The sequence below is a fragment of the Hesperophylax consimilis genome, chromosome 31 (assembly GCF_061612785.1).
Source record: "Hesperophylax consimilis isolate HC1 chromosome 31, BYU_Hcon_1.0, whole genome shotgun sequence".
Classification (NCBI taxonomy): Eukaryota; Metazoa; Arthropoda; class Insecta; order Trichoptera; family Limnephilidae; genus Hesperophylax; species Hesperophylax consimilis.
The window spans coordinates 14,408,786-14,430,976 of record NC_142866.1 but is presented as its reverse complement, the minus strand read 5'-3'; the positions used below and the strand labels follow the sequence as shown (position 1 = coordinate 14,430,976).

The 22,191-nt window shown below is 36.0% G+C and overlaps 1 protein-coding gene across 1 annotated transcript in view; it reads left to right on the top strand.

The window, feature by feature from the left end:
- Positions 1 to 22,191, top strand: part of LOC149409489 (solute carrier family 7 member 14) — a 231,573-nt gene that overhangs the window by 92,403 nt on the left and 116,979 nt on the right. The window contains exon 2 of the mRNA XM_089649803.1: positions 21,144 to 21,288. Within this exon, the coding sequence (XP_089505929.1) occupies positions 21,144 to 21,288 (145 nt within the window). The remainder of the gene's footprint in view (positions 1 to 21,143; positions 21,289 to 22,191) is intronic.

Genomic DNA, 22,191 nt, shown 5'->3' with positions numbered 1-22,191 from the left:
GTACTCGATCCCGGTACAATACCTACACAAGGTATCCCACTTATATCCTCGCCTCGAGGCCCGGCTCACTGTCTCAGGAGACATTGATCAAACCACTGGCCCAAATAAACCTATATACAAATTAACTTCGTCCTTTTATTTTTTTTCTTAAGCCCACGTTTTTAAAATATTTTGGTGATCTCCGACGTATCCACAGATCCGCTGCGTCTTACAGTCAAATCAGCCGTTCCCAGTGGACTAATCTTAATTGATGAAGGATGGTGTATGATAATAAATATGCAATTAACCATTGTGCCGCAAAATAAAATATGCCATTGATTTTTTCGCGCTGAATAGCTCTATGACGTCATCGCCGCCTAATATAATGCGATTACCGCCACTGGTGACTGCAGTAAGTTTGTAAGATGTAGTTGCTGTCGTTAAGTGTTATTTGTTGACTTCCAGTTGTCTCGAATTATACCGTTATATTTTTTTATCTATGTGTATAAATACTACAATAAAACTTTAAATAAGTGTGTAGTGGTACGCCAATACTTGATTCGAACGTCATTTTAGAAGTTTCGATTTTCTTCCAAAAAAGCTTCTTGGATGTTCTTTTATTTGTGTTCATTTTTGTTTGGTAATATCTACATAGCAACCAAAATGTTTGACAAACATCCTCACCCTATAAAAGCGACAGCATGAAGGTCGAAGTACGGCAGTGCCCTCTCCACCACTCGCTTCATGACAGCAGGCGTCCCCCAAGGATCCCTGCTGTCCCCCACCCTCTTCAATATCTACACACACGATATTCCCCTTCCATAAAATTCAACCCCTCACTCCAAAAAAGCCATTTATGCCAACGACACGGCCCTTCTGGCGCAATACAGTTCTCCCAGGATGATAACTTACCGACTCCAACAAGACATCAACAAACTCCAAGACTGGTATGACAAGTGGCGCATCGATGTGAACCCCTCCAAAAGTGTAGTGGTTTTCTTCTCCCATAGAAAGAACCGTTGCACCCCTTGGAGGGCTGTAACTCTTCACGGCGAATTCATACCATGGCATAACACCGCCAAATATCTTGGAGTGACCCTTGACAAAAAACTATCCTGGACCGCCCACATTTCAGAAACGCTTAACAAGGCCAGAAAAACCTCTAGTGCCCTCTACCCCCTCCTTCGTGCAAACTCAAAAACCTCTCTTTACAATAAACTCACCATCTACCGCGCTAAAATCAGACCTATCATTACCTACGCCTCCCCCATCTGGGCCACGGGGAACACCAAACGTCTGGAACAATTCCAAAATGTAACGCTCAGACGATACACCAAAAGTCCATGGTTTGTCAGAAACTTGATAATAACTTCAGGCACGAAAATCCCCCCACTTAGGAAACACATAGTCGATCCGGCCAAAACTTTCTTCAGCAACCTAGCATCAAACCCCAACCCCAGCATCTCTAGCCTGGGTAAACCCAACCCAAGCGACACCCTCTCCAAATACCCATACCCCATCTCCATTCTACTCCCCCCCTAATGTGCGGGCTTAAAACAATATATTTTTAAAAATAAATAAATCATACATACCAAAATACAAAACAACTAGTATTGTACAAAAAAAAATAGTACCCCCGCCTTAAAACTTAAAATAATAAAAAAACAATCTCACATCACTCAGTCGCCTAAAGGCAGCCCGCACATAGGGCACAAAACCCCCCCTCCAGGTACCTGCGCACTCCAGACAACGAGAAAAAAAGCTCCTAACAAGAGAGACTTTGCACCTCGGAAAAAAAAAATCCATTAGATATCAACTCGTCAGTCGGTCAGTCATCAGTCGTTCAACAATTAACAAAACTTCGTGATTGACAACCCGCGCCCCTCCGCTGCGCGCGGGGCGATAACAAGCGGCTTTGCACGGTTCAATCATGGACTCCATCAGGATCATCACAGCGCCCTGGCTCCGGCCATTGTTCCTGGCCAGCGCTACACCGGATCATAGCACCCTGGTTCCAGCACATCTGACCAGTGCTACATCCACGTACCTAGACCACGCGGCATCCTCGCTGGTCTAAGTCATCTCTCGCACAACTGCCGACCAGGTGTACCGCACTTTTGACTACCCTGTCAGTATTGGAGTACCCGGAAGACCCACGCTCTTCACCAGTACCTGATACGTCAACGAGTCTGGTCATCAGCAGCGGCGTCGACTCACTGACTCGCACATTGACCAACACTTCACCGCCTGCGTCCGGATTCTTGATCATCGGTCCTCGAGTCAACTTATTTACGGCAACCTGACTCAAATAAAACACAGTGACCTTCACAACATCTTTCATTTCGTGCCTCCTCACAAGATCCCCAAAGGTGCTTAAACAAACAGTTCTCTTGTGAAACAGTGGTTGTTTCCCGACTAAGCACCGGTGCTGAACATGAAGTTCATCCCCACGCCTTTGCTTCAAAGATAGCAATCCGTCTGTTATTATAGGAAAATCTATCAAACTGACCGCCCATTTCTGCACAGATTCATATTTTGGTAAATGCAGAGTCATATAAGTATCTAGAGACCCCAAAACAGTGGGACGCACTTGCGATTTGTACAGGTCCACTACCGATAGATCCCAGTCAAAGCAAAACAGCCGAAAAGGGATTTGTCGTCATATTCGATGTAACTTGTTATTTTTTTCACAAAACAAAGTGATATAAGGGCAGTTTGCCACGTGCGTTGTGAGGTTTATTTCCATTTACAAATATTCACGTACGAAGGATGAAAGTGTACTGAATGCTGTACAAATTAGATTCATGCGGTGACTAAAACTATCTATGATCATGTGAGAAATGTATTTATGATCAAGATTGATCGGACACAATTAAGTGAACCGAATCCTTGAAACGAACCATGTCAGAATAAGGGAATGAGTATAATCAGAATAATTATGAGATAGTGTAGGAATCCAAATGAGACAAGGAATGTATGCCTAGAACGAGCGTTAGATAGTTAGTGCCTTCCATCCAAATTTTAAAGGAAACAAATTTTACAATTAGTCCAACAGCCAAGCGCTCCATCTCACTTACCCTCGCCTGACATGGTAGATTTCTGACCCATTTAAATTTATTGAAAACAGTTTTGTATTGAAAATCTTATCCTCGATTGGGCCAATATGCGTCTTTAGAAAAAAAAATCTTTTTTTGAAACCTTTTGGATCACAAAACAACACACCCGCTTTATGGGTGGGCTTGTTGTGTTATTCTTTATTATATGCTTTTCAGTATTTTTATAGTTCGAGTCAAATGTTGGGTAAATTACTTTCATTAAGCTTAAAATACAGAGTTTATTTATCCAAACGCAGTAACATCCTTAGGTACTGTTTGCTTGTTAGGTAGTATCACACCTAGCTATAGTTAGCTTGTTAGGCAGTAATATCCCTAGGTACTGTTTGCTTGTTAGGTAGTATCACACATAGCTATAGTTAGCTTGTTAGGCAGTAATATCCTTAGGTACTGTTTGCTTGTTAGGTAGTATCACACCTAGGTACAGTTAGCTTGTTAGGTAGTATCGCACCTAGGTATAGTTAGCTTCTTAGGTGGTATCATCGAATACATTATTCCTTCTGTTAGTTTTAACCGAAGCATCCCTTCGAATGCATTATTCCTTTTGTTAGTTTTAACCAAAGCATCCTTTCAAATACATTATTCTTTCTGTTAGTTTTAACCAAAGCATCCCTTCATTTACATTATTCCTTTTGTTAATTTTAACCAAAGCATCCCTTCGAATACATTATTCCTTTTGCTAGTTTTAACCAAAGCATTCCTTCGAATACATTATTCCCTTTGTTAGTTTTAACCAAAGCATCCTCTAAAATACATTATTCCTTTTGTTAGTTTTTACAAAAACATCCCCTCGATTACATTTTGATATCTGAGATGAAGCAGTGTTTCAAATAAAGTCCGTAGCCGTTTCAAGAATTGTAATTAAGTAGATTTGTATGGGGAAGACGATGCCACAGAGGAAGTAACCTAAGACTACATTCAATAATATATAATACATGTGGAATGCTAAGTGGCTAGAGAAACCGAACAACGCAGTTGAAATGCGGTAAACCTCGCGCAGAATACTTACTACTAGAACCCGCTCGCCATTACTTATCGCACCACTTAGCAGTAAATTAACTTTGCCAGAACATCGCCAAACTAGAAAATGCGCCGGAAATTTTTATTACGAGACTGTAAATATTATCAGCTGGAACGGGGTGGCTCTTTTTCGGGCTACAAAGTGTTACTTTGTGAATACAGATTTGTTTTAATTAAATAAAGATTTATTTATTAAACAATATAATATAAATCTAAGAATTAGTTTTCCCACCAAATTTTCTGGAACTTAACAGATGCAATACCATAAGTCATTGTAGCATCATGCTAATTAGGCCATTCTGGTTATTTCTAAAGGTTCACTCCCAAAAATCTGTCTCATGTGATCAAATGATCAGGCGCGGACTGGAAAAGCAAGTTTCGATTCCCATAGGGCGCTCTCAATATAATGCTTTAGTGAACGCTGCTTTTTGAAGTGTGAATTCCGGACTTTTTATTTTAAAATGCTATTGTGTCCGCAAAATTGCTTTAATGACTGTCGTTAGCTACCCTGATAGACTAATGTCTCTTTATACTAACCAGTCCAATCCGATAAATGCCCACTGCAACCATCCTTTACTGAGGTCACAATCTAACGTAGACTTGCAGCAGTATCCCTTACTATCTACAGTTGTTTATTATGTGGTACGCTTTGTTTTTAACGCTTTCACGCGCCTAGCTTTGATCATCTTCAATATGCCTCTGATTACTCACTTTCCACTCCCTTTTCTACGTAAACCCATCGCTCTTCCGCGATTTTGAAGTGAAACTTCTTTACGCGCGTTATCCATTTTCGAGGACCGGAGTAAAACCGACTCATGACCGTCACGAAAAACCGTGATCATTTCGCTATAGGAGCCTAGCTTATATTATATACCTAGTTTAGGTCACTCTCCAAACTCAGCTTCGCGGTCTAGACCGTGAATTATTAATTAATTATTAATTATTAATTAATTAATTATTAATTCATCTAAACTGCCTCTAGAGGCAGAGCGCCCGACTGTCGTCGTGAAGAACCGAGGTTCGATCCCCGCTTTAACTAATTTTTTTTTTCTTTTTGTGATTTTTTCAGAGATGTGCTTTATTTCAAATAAATCCATTTCAAATGGAAATGCAAAATGCAAAATGGGTATTTTGCATTTTGCATTTTAAATGCTTTTCTAAAAACCATTTTGCATTTTAAATGCTTTTCTCAATGCATTTTCCATTTTAAATGCTTTTTTGCAACATTCTTCCTGTTATCTCCACTCATCTTTTTATCATAGGCCCCGTATATCAGTCGGTCCTCAACCTCGCTATGAGAGATAATTTACGTCTGTCAAGTTGCTACTTGGTAGGAGCCCTGGCAATTAAGTGATACCATTAAAAAAATACAGATTCAAATAGTGAACACGGGGCCATGATGCTGTAATATTAAATTTTAGATAGCAGTTTCTATTTTTTACGTTGCCAATATTAGTTACGAGCAATTTTTTTATTCTACTGTTAGGCACATGTTCATCAAATGCAATAGTTGTCTTCCGAGTTCAGCACCAGTTGAATGTCTCTTTTCAAATGGAGGTATAATCATGAGACCTCATACAAGAAAGATGAGTGATGATGTTTTTGAGAAGCTCGTTCTTCTAAAATCTAATAATGGCTAAGGCTACATAATACCTACATAATATAGAATATATATTGGTTTTCTCAAAGTTGTATTATATTATCTGTGGGTTTTTTAGTGCGCCTGCTTGGAGTTTTTTGTGACAATCTATGGTCAAATAATGGGTGCGCACTAGAAAACAACATTTTAAATTGTCTGATTGTCTCACTGTCCTGTATTTCTTTATTGTTCACTGGTGGATTTCCCCTCACTAGAGAGTTACTACATACACAAATGATGATGGCCCTATGAAAAAATCATTAAAAATGACAATATTTAGTTAATAATAGATTCTATTATATTCCACTCAAATACAATTGTTTTTTACACAGGACATATCAGTATGTATGATTTGTTATTCCACAAGTAGTTCTACATTGATGTCCATTATTAAATGACAAAGTTGTTTAAAAATTCTATAATTATTTTGAACCTGAGAAACCATTTTGCATTTTCAATGCATTTTGAAAATAGGTATTTTGCATTTTGCATTTGAAATGCTTTTCTAAAAACCATTTTGCATTTTCAAATGGAAAAGTTTTGACCCATTTCCATTTTGCATTTCAAATGGTTTTGGGTACCCATTTTGCACATCTCTGGATTTTTTTAATACGAGGAAAAGTAATAAAATGCTCTCGTGCTGTGACTTTGTCAGGCATACATATAATAATAATAATAATAATAATAATAATAAGGTGTTTATTCCGGTATGTGGGGAGGTAAGTGCAGTCCCACACATTCCATATAGAGATACAATAAAATATATAATCAAAAACAAAAAGATAGAACAGAAAGACAACGAAAAGAAAACAGAATAAATTGAAAATAAAATAGATATAAGAAGATATCTACATGATTTGTAATAATGTAGAAAAAAATTACATAAATTTGTTAATTTTAACCGAGAGTCTCCCGAAATGTCTAAATCCATTTAGTGAGACTCTAGACCGGCAGGTGTTCACTCGATTAATTGGCTAGAAGTAACGGTCGGTACCTATATGATATTTTGGTCGAAATATAGCTTACAAATCGAGCCGATAGAGTCGTTCGGTATTTTGATTAATTATTTTTATTTTGAATCATTTAAACTACTAATCAAGGCTGATAACGCGACTAATTACCCTCGCAGACGTGCGTGACAAGTTTTTTTAGTAAAAAACACAGCCGTAAGTGAGTTTTTCAAAATTTAGAAATGTTTTTCAAATTCAGACTCCATACGGGTTTATGAGACTGATAAAAGACGATAGATCTTTTCCAATACGGATATATTTTGAAAAACGACAGATATGACTTCACACTGCCGATATATCTTCGATTTGACCCTATATAAAGCGTTAACGAGACGTTATGTGATATTATTCGTTTGCCGTGTTTGAAAACGTATACACGTTGAATACGCGGTTCTCGTCGCGCGAGATACCTCTCCTCGCGGTCTAGAGGCAGAGCGTTCGACACTCGTTATGCAGGACCCGGGTTCGAATCCCATATTTTTATAACTTTTATTTTTTTTTATCACACGCTACTTATAAATATGTCAATATTAGGAATCTAGTTAAACGTTCATTTGTTAACAACACGCCTATAAATAAATTTATTCTTTTTAAAACTATAATGTACAGCATTCTGAATAATAATAATATGAAATGAAAAGAGACAGAGAAGAATACTAAAAGTTTCACTTCCATCGTGCGTAGGCTTGCTACACACTGTATATTTTTTTTTGTCTCATACTTCCGATTTTTTTCCCTGATTGTACGTAATTTTATTTCCAAATATTCTTGTACGCTCCTTTTTTTGGGCGTGTTTTTTTTCATTTGTTCGGGGCTTTACCTTTGTTTTGTCTCTTCCATCCACGAAAAGGACATAAATAAGTTATAATGTGCCAAACATCACTTGAAAATGTTAACAAAAAAAGCTTTAAATTTATTTTATCGCTGTCCATTAAATTCAATGAATTTTCTTACTCCCATACCCACCATGTAAAGTCTAGTGGGTACTTTAGACTAAAATTCTGTTAAATCTTTCCACTTAAATTTTAAAGAAATCAGAAACCTTTTTCTCGAGTAACAGATCTATTGCAACCCTATCTTGCGTCGTCCCATGTGGCGCTACGCGTTTAAAAAGGATTGTGAATCCCTCAAAAATGTCAAGTTAATCAGCCTTGAATCTGAGTGGCTCTAGCTAGTGCGTTAACCTAACCATTTGGTGGGAATATTTTCAAGGTCGATGTCATATAAATCAAAGCTTAAACCACACCCCTCTCTTAAGATATCCTCTGTCCTGTCAAAAGTCGTACCTCCTTCTTTCTCCCTGTAATCCGATTGGGCAATTCAATTCTTCTGATAATCCCTGATAGAAAATTCCTAACCAAGTATGCAGTTCCCTTTAATTCATACGCGCCTGTTCCGATAGATGTCTCTACCATGACGGTTTATGCCATTTTTCTTGGGAAAGACCTTGTTCCATCACAATTTCAAGAGTTAGAATAATAGAAGAGTATGTACATGACGTTGTATGAATGTGAATGAGGCAAGGAGTGTGTGCTGTGACCGAGTTGTTTTGCGGTCCGTCCTCTCTGCCTACCTCTGCGGGGAAATGGCGTGATGGTTAGGTAGTTAGTTTAGAAAGTGAAATGACCATTTTATTACCAATTTTGCAAACAATATAAAACTGTTTTCTAAATATGGATTTATTTCCATGTTATTGATGTTGAGTTGAATTTGCATTTATTGTAACAACCCGCTATTTGATGTTGAACATTATCCAAAATATTCTTGAATTTCCACTTAATTTGAAAAACTAACCACTGTTATGAATTACTAACTAACAATTAAAAAACTAGTAATAAACTTATATATCAGTCCGTTGATGCTATTGTTGTTTTTGCCTCGCTCGTTCCGTTTATAGTGAGGAAAACTATTATGATTTTGCTTAATAACACTGCGAACACGTGTTATTTGTTTTTATTGTAAAAAAAAAAAAATTGTCTACAAAAAGTAAAGTATCATTCATGGAATAAATAAGTACCTCGTGAGGGAGTAAATGAACGTGTTTCGTGATCCAAGTATTTGCCTAATCGAGGCTTAAATTTTCAAAACAGAACTGTGTTTACGAAATTCAAAAGGGTTGGAGATCTACGACGGCTACGATCTACGATGGGTTGGACTTAAAGGAACATTTGTATAGAAGGCACTTGCAGTTTTCTTCTTATCCTATGATATTAAGCCTATAGTATGGAAGGCACTTGCAGTTTTCTTCTTATCCTGTGATATTAAGCCTATAAAAATGCTTTGAAGTATAAAATGTATGACAATCATTGTTCGTGCTTTAGTGCTTTATTCACTATTCTAATGGTTGGTGGACATTCCATAAAACGATTAAATAAGGAGTTAGCGCACGATCGTGCGACATAAGCAAGCTACGTACAATGCCATAAGACGGCGACACATTGCATTATACGTTCATATTTTATATCTACAACGTGACATTGGCTTTTAACTGGCTGACAATACCGCACGTGATATTCAGACGCCAAAAAACATTAAATACATACAATAATAGTATAGAAGATCTACAGTCTCTCGTGTCTAGGATGAACGAAGTATGCATGAAGAATGAGTTAATGATGAATGTAAGTAAGTCTAAAGTCATGGTGTTTGAAAGAGAGAGTACGAAAACAGTGTGCAATATAATTGTGAATGAGGAATACTTAGAGCAGGTGGATGAGTTTGTGTATTTAGGAAGTATGTTTACGAGAGATGGGAAGGCTGACAGAGATATTGAAAGAAGGGTAAATGCAGGTAATTCCGTTAATGGAGGACTGAACGCCGTTGGCGCTAACAAAAAACTGTCCAAAGAAGCGAAGTTAGCAGTCCACAACGGAGTGCTGGTACCTACCTTGATGTATGGAAGTGAGGCATGGAACTGGCAAAGAAAGGATGACAGTAGATTGAATGCTGTTGAAATGAGATCCCTGAGGCGTATGTGTGGTAAAACCATGTTTGATCGTGTGAGGAATGTGGAGATCCGCAAAGAGTGCAAGGCTGATGTAAGCGTAATGAGTAAGATTAAGAAAGGGACGCTTAGATGGTTTGGGCATGTAGAGCGAATGAGCGAAGATAGGAGTGTAAGGAGGATATATGATGCAAATGCGAATGGTAGCAGAAGTCGGGGACGCCCGAGGAAGACATGGCACGATCAAGTGAATCAGATACTAGAGTCGGGCCATGTCAAGAGTCAGAATAATAGAAGAGTATGTATGAGACGATGTATGAATGTAAATGAGGCAAGAAGTGTGTGCCAAGACCGAGTTGTTTGGCGGTCCGTCCTCTCTGCCTACCCCTGCGGGGAAACGGCGTGATGGTTAGTTAGTTAGTTAGTTAATAATCATGTAGGTACATGTTTTTTTCTCAAAAGCATGTTAACTTCCGATAAATATTTAGTTTTTAATTTGAGTACCGCGTAAGAGTTACAACTGCTCCCAAACGTCTGGAACCAGTGAGACTATGGCATCCCAAATGAAGATTGTGGGGAGGGGAAGGAAATGCGAAACAGGAACCTGGCTATTCTGATCTGGTTACAAAATAAGACTTGTAATTTTAACTCTTTAATTTGTAATTTCTATCACTTTCACGGCGATAATGAAAGTGTCCCACCATTATGGAACGAACCGCAATATAATATTATAATAATACGAATTGCTCAAGCCGGGATTTTAACCACTCAATCACGAAGTGCCTCGAGATACTTTTTTCTTCTGAAAATCAACTTTATTCAGGTACCAGTCTATTTGAAACCCTGATTTAGACTTTGTCGCTCCTCGTTATTAATTTCTACTTAGTATTTCTAATTGGTAAGAATTCACAGTTTTGGCTCCCTGTTCGGTGAAGAAAGTCTAAATTAATTACCGTGTTTCTTTGTTACGACTCACAAGAACGCCCCTATATGTGTGCTGAAAATAAGAACTAAACCTTCACCCGGTTGGGCAAAGTTAAGAGGCGGGTTAAGGTAAGGCCAATAGGAGTCGAAGAGGCTCGGATTATCTGAACGAGGAAAATCATTAGACCCTTCGGTAGATTTTTAGGATGTGCCCAAATATCGTCCTTACAAAGATTTGACTCTTTTTTCAACAATAATGTATGTACTACTTGCCATTGGATCCTACAGGCAACCGTTAGACATTATATAAATGCGTACAAATAAATTTGGGTGCGAAAGTGTTTTGGAAAAAAGTGCTTAGCGTGGTTGGTTTGTTAGTATAAGAGTGGCAAAACAATTCCAAGTGGTTCTCGAGAGGCTGCCGGATATGAGGTCATGACGGGGACTAATAGAGAGAGGTGATACAATCCACGACACGGCGCCACCCGTTTCAATAATGGCATAGTTTCCCTAAAAAGTATTAGATTGAGATGTCCCTGCTCTCGGCAGTTCACACAAATATGCAGGTTTAAATACTAAATACGCCATAACTCTTCCGTTTGCGGAACATTCCGGCTTTTCTATTTTCCCGGCTCGGTGTCCGTCTTTCCTCTCATTGAATTCCGCTTGTGGCAACATATGTATTTATGTTATGAATCCAGCAAGACAAGGAGGATGGTGCAATCTCAGTCCGCCATATTACATGAGATATAAACAATTATTACATCTCTCCCTAAACACGACTTATTCTCAAATATGGAGGTATTAATTAACAGCCTGGAACATGTATTATATACTCACCCTTATGCAGATCATTTCAAATAACATACCATTGTACACCGTCATTGGACGGTTGGTATATATCGCCCCGTAGTGAAAAACTACATCGATAGCGTCACGCAAATTTATAAATTGTACAAAGTAGTAGTAGCAGTAGTAGTAGGAGTAGTAGTAGTAGTAGGAGTAGGAGTAGTAGTAGTAGTAGGAGTAGGATTAGGAGTAGGAGTAGGAGTAGGAGTAGGAGTAGTAGGAGTAGGAGTAGGAGTATGAGTAGTAGTAGGAGTAGTAGTAGTAGGAGAAGTAGTAGGAGTAGGAGTAGGAGTAGGAGTAGGAGTAGGAGTAGGAGTAGGAGTAGGAGTAGGAGTAGGAGTAGGAGTAGGAGTAGGAGTAGGAGTAGGAGTAGGAGTAGGAGTAGGAGTAGGAGTAGGAGTAGGAGTAGGAGTAGGAGTAGGAGTAGGAGTAGGAGTAGGAGTAGGAGTAGGAGTAGGAGTAGGAGTAGGAGTAGGAGTAGGAGTAGGAGTAGGAGTAGGAGTAGGAGTAGGAGTAGGAGTAGGAGTAGGAGTAGGAGTAGGAGTAGGAGTAGGAGTAGTAGAAGAAGTAGGAGTAGGAGTAGGAGTAGGAGTAGGAGTAGGAGTAGGAGTAGGAGTAGGAGTAGGAGTAGGAGTAGGAGTAGGAGTAGTAGAAGAAGTAGGAGTGGTAGTGGTAGTGGTAGTGGTGGTGCAGGTACCTACACAGATGGTACCGGGTAGAGTCATACGAAAAACCGTACATACGATATGGGTATCAAATTACGCGTCTCGAATTACAAAATCCCAATGGCTCAGTGAAAAAATGATCAGAAAGCTCCTTGGCACTTTTTTTTCTCAAAATATCCATTTCTTTCTATCCATACATATATTTTAATATATTTGTGGTCACACACTCATAGTTTCATTTATATGCCAAAATACATATTACATTTTTAAATTTTGCGTGTTAATTGAGCAATTCTTTTTTCAAAATAACAACTTTTGAAGAATGTCGGTGACAAAAACCGTACATACGATATGGGTATCAAATTACGCGTCTCGACTTACAAAATCCGAATGGCTCACTGAAAAAATGATCAGAAAGCTCCTTGGCACTTTTTTTTCTCAAAATATCCATTTCTTTCAATCCATACATATATTTTAATATATTTGTGGTCACACACTCATAGTTTCATTTATATGCCAAAATACATATTACATTTTTAAAAGTTTTTAAATTTTGCGTGTTAATTGAGCAATTCTTTTTTCAAAATAACAACTTTTGAAGAATGTCGGTGGCAAAAACCGTACATACGATATGGGTATCAAATTACGCGTCTCGACTTACAAAATCCGAATTGCTCAGTGAAAAAATGATCAGAAAGCTCCTTGGCATTTTTTTTCTCAAAATATCCATGTCTTTTTTTAAATTTTTAGTAGACCCACACTCCTTGCTTAATTTTTACCCATTAGTTGCCTGCAACGGGCAAAAAGCTAGTATTTTATTATTACTCTGTAATTTTCTTAATTTTCTCTGTCTACTGTACACTTACTGATGTTCTTACATACTTCTATCATTATGTATTATTTGTTATTACTCTGTTAATAATAAATAAAAAAGTACATAAAAGGAAATTTATAAAACATGATTTAAATAAATTCAGTTACAAGAACCAAATAATGAAAAACTATTTTTCTGTTAAAATTCAACCATTTTATTGAAAAGTTTAGTACGACTTTTTTTTAAATAAAAACTTTTGATTTACCTTAATTACTATAAAAGGAAACTAATTGCATTCGGGAAATTATTAATTTCAATTTTTAATTACGAGAAATGAAAATTCGCTTTCTTGTATGGGATATCAGCCAAAATAACTTCTGTTGATAACATTTTCTTATGTTGGTATTCCTGATACCATACGACTGGCTATAGTTACCATTATTTACTATACAAATTAGGTATATTTTGGCCGAATTCTGAAAGTAAAATAAAGATATTTAGGCATATTTTATAAATAATGTAATTTTAAAAAAATAGGTATAGGTTAGGTTAGGATATAATAGGTTGGGTTAGGTTGTGTCGAAACCTGAAACAAAGTAAAGAAAATTTAAGTAACAATTGTACATTAGAAAATAAAACTCAATAAAACAAAAATGTTAAGAAATTGTTACATAGTCACTGCCGAAGAAATACAAAAGAATAAGTTGGGTTAGGTAATGTTTAAAAAAAATATATATTGTTTGTATTTTCTGCGGGTACCTGGCTTGTTAAAAAAAAGTTTCTCCTTATTCTTTTTTATTATTTTGTACTTTCATATATTTTTTTATTTATTTAATTAATTTATTATTTTGTTAATTTTTTCTAAGTATGTTACTACATTTTGCTTGGTTTCCAAATTTCAGTCCTATTCTGTTCCGTTATTACGTAGTTTTTCAGTGTGGAATTTAATTTGAACCTGTCCGAATCAAAAAATCTATTGACTTAAAACGCTAGAGGTATTATTTAAAACCACCGCGTCCTGTCAGCTTTATTGCATTGAAACTGTTTTGCGCGTTTCTTTTGAAGAGCCATGTTTATATTTGGTCAATATTTCTTAGTGATTATACCCGTAATTTTCTCCGTATATCTATTGTTCCATTTATTTTCTGTTTCTTTTTTAAGTATAAATTTCTGTATAGATTTGAAGTACCATACCGTATAACTCGTCTGGAAATTTTTTAAAATTATCCTCCCTTTTTTGCTGCTGCATCTGCCATTTCCTTCTTAACCTTTGTGGTTCCAACCCATTGAAATTTTAAATGGTTTTTATTTTCTCGGCATGTTCCTAAATTTTTTTCCCAATTTTTTTTTCCGTAGTACTCTAGTAATATTTTTGCCTATTATACTTATGTTTCTAACCATTCTATGACTATTTGAATAACCAATATTTCCACTTGGTAAACTGTAAAGTAATCTTCTAATTTTATAAGACTCCGAAACCCAATCTTGCCCAACTACTTGGTACAAATACCGTTCCGGCGCCTACTTTACCGTCTTGTTTGCTTTTGTCTGTGTAAATTTATATTGGATCTTCGTTAATTGTATTTCCCTTCTCTAACTCGATCGTAATATCTTATTTTTCTATTTTCCCTGGATGCGGTTAGGTTAGGTTAGGTATGGATGGGTTAGGTTAGGTTTTGATAGATTTGGTTAAGTTAGGGTAGGTTAGGTTAGGTTAGGATAAGATAAGTTGGGTTAGGTTAGCTTAGGTTAGTTTAGGTAAGGTTACGTTTGGTTAGGACAGGTTATGCTAGGATATGATAGGATAGGTTATGTAATAATAATAATGCCGAAATAAATAATCTATACTTTTTGGGTAGTGACTAATTAGCCGGAATGTTGAAATACATTATATATATTTACATTATCCAATTTTCTCTAGCCGTTCGTTTTCTAGCCACTTATTTAGAATTAAGAATACCAAAGGATAGAATTTATTTGAAATGGCTGTCATCCTATACAATGAAAGCGAATTTTCATTTTACGTAGTCAAATATGAAAATGCTAAAATTAATTATTTTTCTAAAATGCAGTAATCTCCTTTTATAGTAATTTAGGTTAATCAAATGTTCTATTTTAAAAAAAACATATTAAACATGGCCAGCGATCCCGAATACTTATTAATTCCCGAATACTGCCAAGTATTCTTAGCACACCGTTTATTTCGATAACCAACAGCTCTTCCAAAGGTCACGCTAAGTGGTTCTCCACGTTTAGTGACCTTCGCAAGGGTTTCCGGGTCATGTTGGCGGACGCGTCGGCTCACTAGTTTCACGCTGAGGGAGACATTCTGACCTCCTTGGCCGGACTCTCTCGACTTGCACCGCAGTGGTAGGGATGGATACACTCTTGGACACACTGACCTCCAGATTCCAACCCAACCTTTCCCCTTCCCCAGAACTTCCTCTTATTCCTTTACTTAAAAATACCTTCCGCACAGCATCCCCAAAGATGACATAGGCCCTGAGGGAAATTATCTGCCTTAGTGCTTCCTGTGCGGAATTAATGTAAAAAAATGTGTCTAGACGAAAGAGTACTCATTATAAGACTAGCGAGAGTGGTGAGGGGAAGTATATAGGAAAGGGGAAGGTTGAGAATTATAATTTCTGGTCACTAATGGCTAACACCTGCCACATCAAGCTCCGACGTTTCGATTCTGAATTGTAGTCCAGCTTGTAGCTTTTGTGCTTTGTAGTTATGACTGTGAGTGTTTTTCCTTAAATTTTATATTTCCCCTCGGCCGGAGTGTTTGCAGAGCATTACGGAGATGGCTTGCAGCTCTGGCGAGGGACGTTGATTGATAGTGACCTTATGTAGAAACACAGCAATGTGCGTCAGCAAATTATTATGACGTCATGGTCAGCAGGATGGAAGCCTTCCGCTTTTAGCCCATATCACCCACATCACACGTTCATATTACACACATATATATTTATGTAAGTAATGTTAAAAACGCGATGGCACGTAATTTCTTTAATGACATCAGAACATTCATAACATCGCTTTAACATATTCGTGTATTACCGGCAGTTTGTTGAGAAACCTGTGAATTCATTCGTTAAAGGCCTGCAGTCCCGTTTTAACAGGAATACGAATAATTTGACCAGGTTTTTAATTAATTAGTAATATTTTATTCGTGCAGAGACAAGATCGCACATGTATTGTAATGTTAGCCACGGAAATCAGCCGAACCGAGCCGAATAACAAACAAGTTTTAAACCTTTAATGAATACCTAGAGAACACCTTCCTAATAGAGGTACCTAATAAAGTCTCATTTCAGCACTTTTCAAGCAGAAGCGAACTAACTCATTTCAGAATGCACCTTGTGTCCAAATCGGAGCGGTTACGGAGCACGTCGATTGAACAACATATTCTTACCATTTTCATATTATGAAGCAGATTTTTTCAAAAAGAAAGACAAACATTTTCGGGTTACGAATAACCTGACAATATTTGAAAATCTCCCACTACCACCACAGCAAGCGGGAAATGTTGCTTGTGCTGTAATGGAGGCTAGCCGAGGAATTAAACTTACTACGTCTGGGTGAAACCCAAGCGCGTTGCCAACTCAGCCACTGACCGGTCAATACTGATACTTTGTGATTTATTTTATTTTTATTTTTGTTTATTGCAGAAACAAACAGTACATAATTACATAGATGACAATAGTTACAAAGTTATAAAAGTTAGTATAATAATTGGTACCAATGACATGTCGCTGACATATATACATAGGAGGTATATTATACATTTACGGTTAAGTTACATTTTTAAGTTAAGTTAATTAGTGTGCTGGGGAAGGAGAGAGGTGTGTGTGAGTGTTTGTGTGTGTGTACGTGTGCGTGTGTGTCTGTGTGTGGTTGTATGTGTTATGTTGGCGAATTTAGTGTGCTAAAAAAGTTTTTCTTAAATAGAGGGAGAGAATCAAAAAATATATCGGTACTTGTGCTTGTTTGAATTGAGTTGAATGTTTGAAGGATGCGAGAAATAGGGGAATTGGCTGCAGCGTTTGTATTATTACTATTTGTGTAAAAAAGGTTGGTGTGTCGAGTTCTCTTAGATGGGGTGTTAAAATTTATTTGGGATAGAAGTTCTGAGCAGTCTATTTCGTTGTGTATTATTTTATGGAGAAATGTCATGTCAGCTACCGTTCGCCTGGATTTCAGGGATTGGAGAGTGCAGATATAATTATTGTTGTATTTATAACCTAGGTTCTCAATAAATTTATTTTGTATGCGCTCTATATTATTGACATAGTAAGTGTATTTGGGATTCCAGACAGGCGATGCATATTCCAGTGTACTTCTGACTAGTGAGGAATAAAGCATTACTAGCGTACGTGAATTTTTAAATAATTTACTCAGACGCAGTATGAAACCTAACATTTTGTAAGATCTAGCAGTGATTGAAGAAATGTGCGTATTAAATATAAGTTTACTATCTACGTAGACTCCAAGGTCCTTACATTCGGTTTTTGAGATCACGGGTTCATCGCGGAGTGAATAGGGAAAGTTAATTATATGCTTGTTTCTGGTGAAGGACATAGTGTGGCATTTTGAAACATTGAGGTCCAAATAATTAGCTGTGCAGTAGTTGCAGAGCCTATCTAAGTCACTTTGTAATATGTGATATGGTAATTTTGTGATATGGTAATTTGTGTAATATATTTAATTTTGTCACTTTGTGATATGGTAATTCAATGATCTCTAGCACTAGGATTTTTATTTATTTATTTATTGCATCTCATTATACATAAAACACGTTTTTTTCACATATAAATCAACCTCACTAGGACTAAGCCTGTATCGATGTTAACAATTTACATTTGAGTGAAGCAAACATAAGAGTAATTACAAACATAAAGTAATTCTACAAACAAACACAAAATATTTCAAAATTAAAGAAAAAATAAGTAATAGATGTGTTACCAGATGGGTAATTTGACAGTATATGGTAACAATATTTGAACCATAACTAATCATTAATCATTATTCAAAAGAAGAAGCAAAGTAGATAATAAAGACAGATAGGGTGACATTCAGTTTTAGCAAGTGGGACTTATATAAAATTTTATTTAAAAATTTACAAGGATGAAAAAATATTAAAACAATCGTCTGTCAATGCAAAAATCTTAATTAACTTTTTAATTTAACTAAGGAATTGGTAGATTTAATATGATTTGGAAAAATATTAAACATAAGTGGTGCCTGATATAAATAATTTCTTTGACCAAAAGAAGTTTTAGTATGTACCGCCACAAAGTTCAATGTAGAGCTAATTCTAGTTGTCCGCGTTTGTTGTGTTCTTTCAGCAAATTTAATATTGGTAAAAAATCGAAGTATTTGAGTGATATATAGCTGTTTTATACACCTAACATTATATTCCTTATAAAGTAGGTTGGATGGATAACAGATTTTTTTTTGTTAATGACTTTAAGGATCAATTTTTGAGTAATATTTAGTGATTCAACATTGGTCTGTAGACATGATCCCCCAGCATACTATGTTATAAGGAAGCCGAGATTGGACTAAGGCAAAATAGACAGTTTTTAATCTATCTTTGTCTAATATGTGTCGAAGTTCTTTAAAAATAAATGTAAGTCTCCTGATATTCTTTGTTAACATATCGATATGGTCATTCCACCTTAGAAATTTATCAATCTTTACACCTAGATTCATGATACAATCTACACTTTCCAAGGGGTGGCAATTACAATTTAGCAGATAATTATGTATAATTAGATTATGAGTGTCAGAAGGCTGACTTTGTGATGATATACTAAATGTCACATATTCAATTTTTATTGTATTCACATTTAAGATGTTATTATTCAGCCAACTTTTTACTGCTCTTAAGCCTAAGTCACATTTGTTAAAAGCATCTCTCCAGGTTTTACCCTCAAATATTAAAGCAGTATCGTCTGCGAAACTAAAAATGTTACCTGGAATATCTAAATTACACAAATCATTAATGTAGATTAAAAATAATATTGGTACAAGAACACTACCTTGCGGAACCCCAAAAAAGATTGGGTTGCTATTGCTTAAATGATTATTTATCTCTACTTGTTGCTTTCTATCACATAGATAGGATGTGAACCAGCCTAGTTCTCTACTATGAATGCCCAGAGAAGATAATATTTTGAGGAGTAATCAATGGGTCACCGTATCAAATGCCTTTGAAAGATTTAAGAACACAGTCAAAGTTTTGTCTCTATAGTCTAACGCACTAATGACTTTGGACAATACCCTCAACTTTCTTACAATGAGAAGGGAACACCCCACTCTCGAAGCTAATATTTACAAGGTGCGATATGCGACCAGCAAATTCGGATACATGCATTTTATACACCATGATACTTAAAAAATCAATACCGCACGAGAAATACATTTTTAAATCATTTATCACATTTGTGACTTCAGAAATGCTAGTTGGTTTAAAATAAAAATTGTGCCCTGCAACGTGAAGTTCAGATTTAAAATCATTCACAAGACACATCTCACTAGTTTTATTAGCACTGCATAAATTATTAGCGAAGTTTGGACCAATGTGACTGAAGAAGTTATTTATATGATTAGTAATTGTATTTGGACTCTCTTTCATTGAAGTAATAATATTATTAATTTTCAATTTTTTTATGGTAGTTTGTTCCTTTTGTAGGTTGATATAATCTTCCACTGTTGTTTAATGTTACCATTGACTTCATCCAATTTTCTTCTTTAGTATGCTTGTTTTGTTTTTCGTATTATCTTTGAACACCAATTCCGATACCGTTTATAGTATTCCAACAGTTCTTTGTTATAGATTTCTCTTCTACATTTATTGTGGAATTTATCACGTGTTCTGAGGCATTTGATTATTCCAACTTATATAGATAGCTACTCCATCGTTTTGCAAATAGTTCATCTTTGTTTTGTAGACTACATACTCAAGAATGATAGGCATATTAATCAAACTGACCAGCCAAGTTTCTTTGAAGACTAATACTTCTAGACGATGATTAATGCAATCAAGCATAGTAACAAAATTTTTGCTTAAACTTCTAATATTCATGCACAAAAAAGAAATTTTTGAATTCCTCAAAAATTTTTTGCAAGAATGTGAATCTTCTAATGTTATGTTAGGTTCATTATTGTCAGCCAAATCAATTATGTTGTAAATATCATCCATTTAATTTATTTTTTTAAATAGAAGTGACAGTCTCTGAGTGATGATTAGTTTTTTTTTTTAAATTTATTTTACTAAATAGTAATTCTATATTTGAAACTCGCATTCCTTAGGCATACATTTTTGACAGATGACGTAATTTTTCCAGTTTACTAACGGTGTTAACCAATACTTTAAGTTTCACAAATCCTACAAATTATGATATCCAGTAATTTTCAAAGGTCAAAATAAACAATACTTTGTAAACATCAACTCAAATTAAAAATAAGCAGTTCGATGCTGACATTTTGAAATATTTGAATGTTTATTCGGAGGTTTTCGGGTCGAAATTTTACTATTTACTGGTATTTAAGTTAGAAATACAAAATGGATTTTTTAAAAAGGAGTTTTTTACTATTCAATATTTTTATATCGGAATAAATTATTGGGTAAAACCTCAAACTGTAATAGTTAATCAAGAAGCCCCGGTAAGGATAAGGTACTGGGTTCAATTCCTAGATGCGACCGAAAATTTTCTGTTTCACATTTTTCATTTGAGGATTATTAATTATTTTTCCCTCGTTACAGGAGAATATCACTACATTGAGCTGTTACGAACTGAATGGGAAGTATTCCCTTGTTACAGGAGAATTACACTTTATTGAGCTGTTACAAACTGAATGGGAAGTATTCCCTCGTTACAGGAGAATATCACTATATTGATATGTTACGAACTGAATGGGAAATATTCACTTGTTACAGGAGAATTACACAATATTGATCTGTTACGAACTGAATGGGAAGTATTCCCTTGTTACAGGAGAATTAGACTATATTGAGCTGTTAGAAACTGAATGCGAAGCATTCCCTCGTTACAGGAGAATATCACTATATTGAGCTGTATAATGAAGTTGTTTCCAACCGCTGAGTGGAAGATCGCTGTCCACTGAAGATGTGTGTACGACTAAATACTGAGTGATCTGTTGTGTTATTGTTGCAGTGCAAAGCTGAACGAAGTGGACCGGAACGCGCTGAAGCGTGACGGACTGACGCTGTTTGCCCGACTCATCCGCACCAAGGATGTGGACGCCATGGGCCGCAAGGCGCAGAGAGACGCGGAGACCGGCAAGAAGCCCAAGCTCTCGGTAACTACCACTTTCTTTTATACATTGTTATTATTCTTTAGGAAAGAATTTACATTAAGGCGAAATAGGTAGACTTGACCTGAAATTTGTCATTTTTTAGACCAGTTTTAGACGTATGGACACTTTTATTCAAACAAACACAAATTGATTTCGAAATATCGTCTACCAAATAATGTTATTTTCATATCATAATAAAGTGTTACCGTTGGTCGATGCGCAAATTTGTTGCATTTTCAAAGGTGAATTTGTATTATACAACAAATATTTCAAATCAAAAAATTATACAGTACAAACAATCAATAAATTATCTACCAAAAGTATTTATAAGAATTTTGTTTTTATTTCAAATAAAATTACTAATAAATAAATCCGAGCACGCGTTTTCTGACGAAAATCCCTCTTTTTGACTATTTATTTATGGTCTTACAAATCGATATAGTTCAGATTTTTTTACAAAATAATTTACCAGGACATTATTGAAACATTAGAAATAGTTTATCACCAAAAAATATATATTCTTAAAGTATATAGTAGTAATTAATTTCGATTCGCGTTTGTGCATTTTTATTTACTCGGCACAAGACAAAATTTTGTCAGTCTCCTCCGCGACCGGGCGGCGAGCGGACGCGTAGTCTGTGCCAGTCTAGTTAATAACATTTTAAAGAAATTCCTCGCTTAAAAATGAGGAGGGAAATACCCTTGGAAAAATTTTTTATTAGAAAACACAAATTACGACATCAAAAACGTACGTGGGAGATATAGTTTCAGAAAAAACAATGGTTAGTGATATTTAATTATCCATGTACTTTTTATGCTACAGGGTCGTTTGAAAGAATCAGTCAGAATACGCACATATTTTTTATAACATTTGGCGATAATTTTGTGTTGTTTAATTTCCATGGA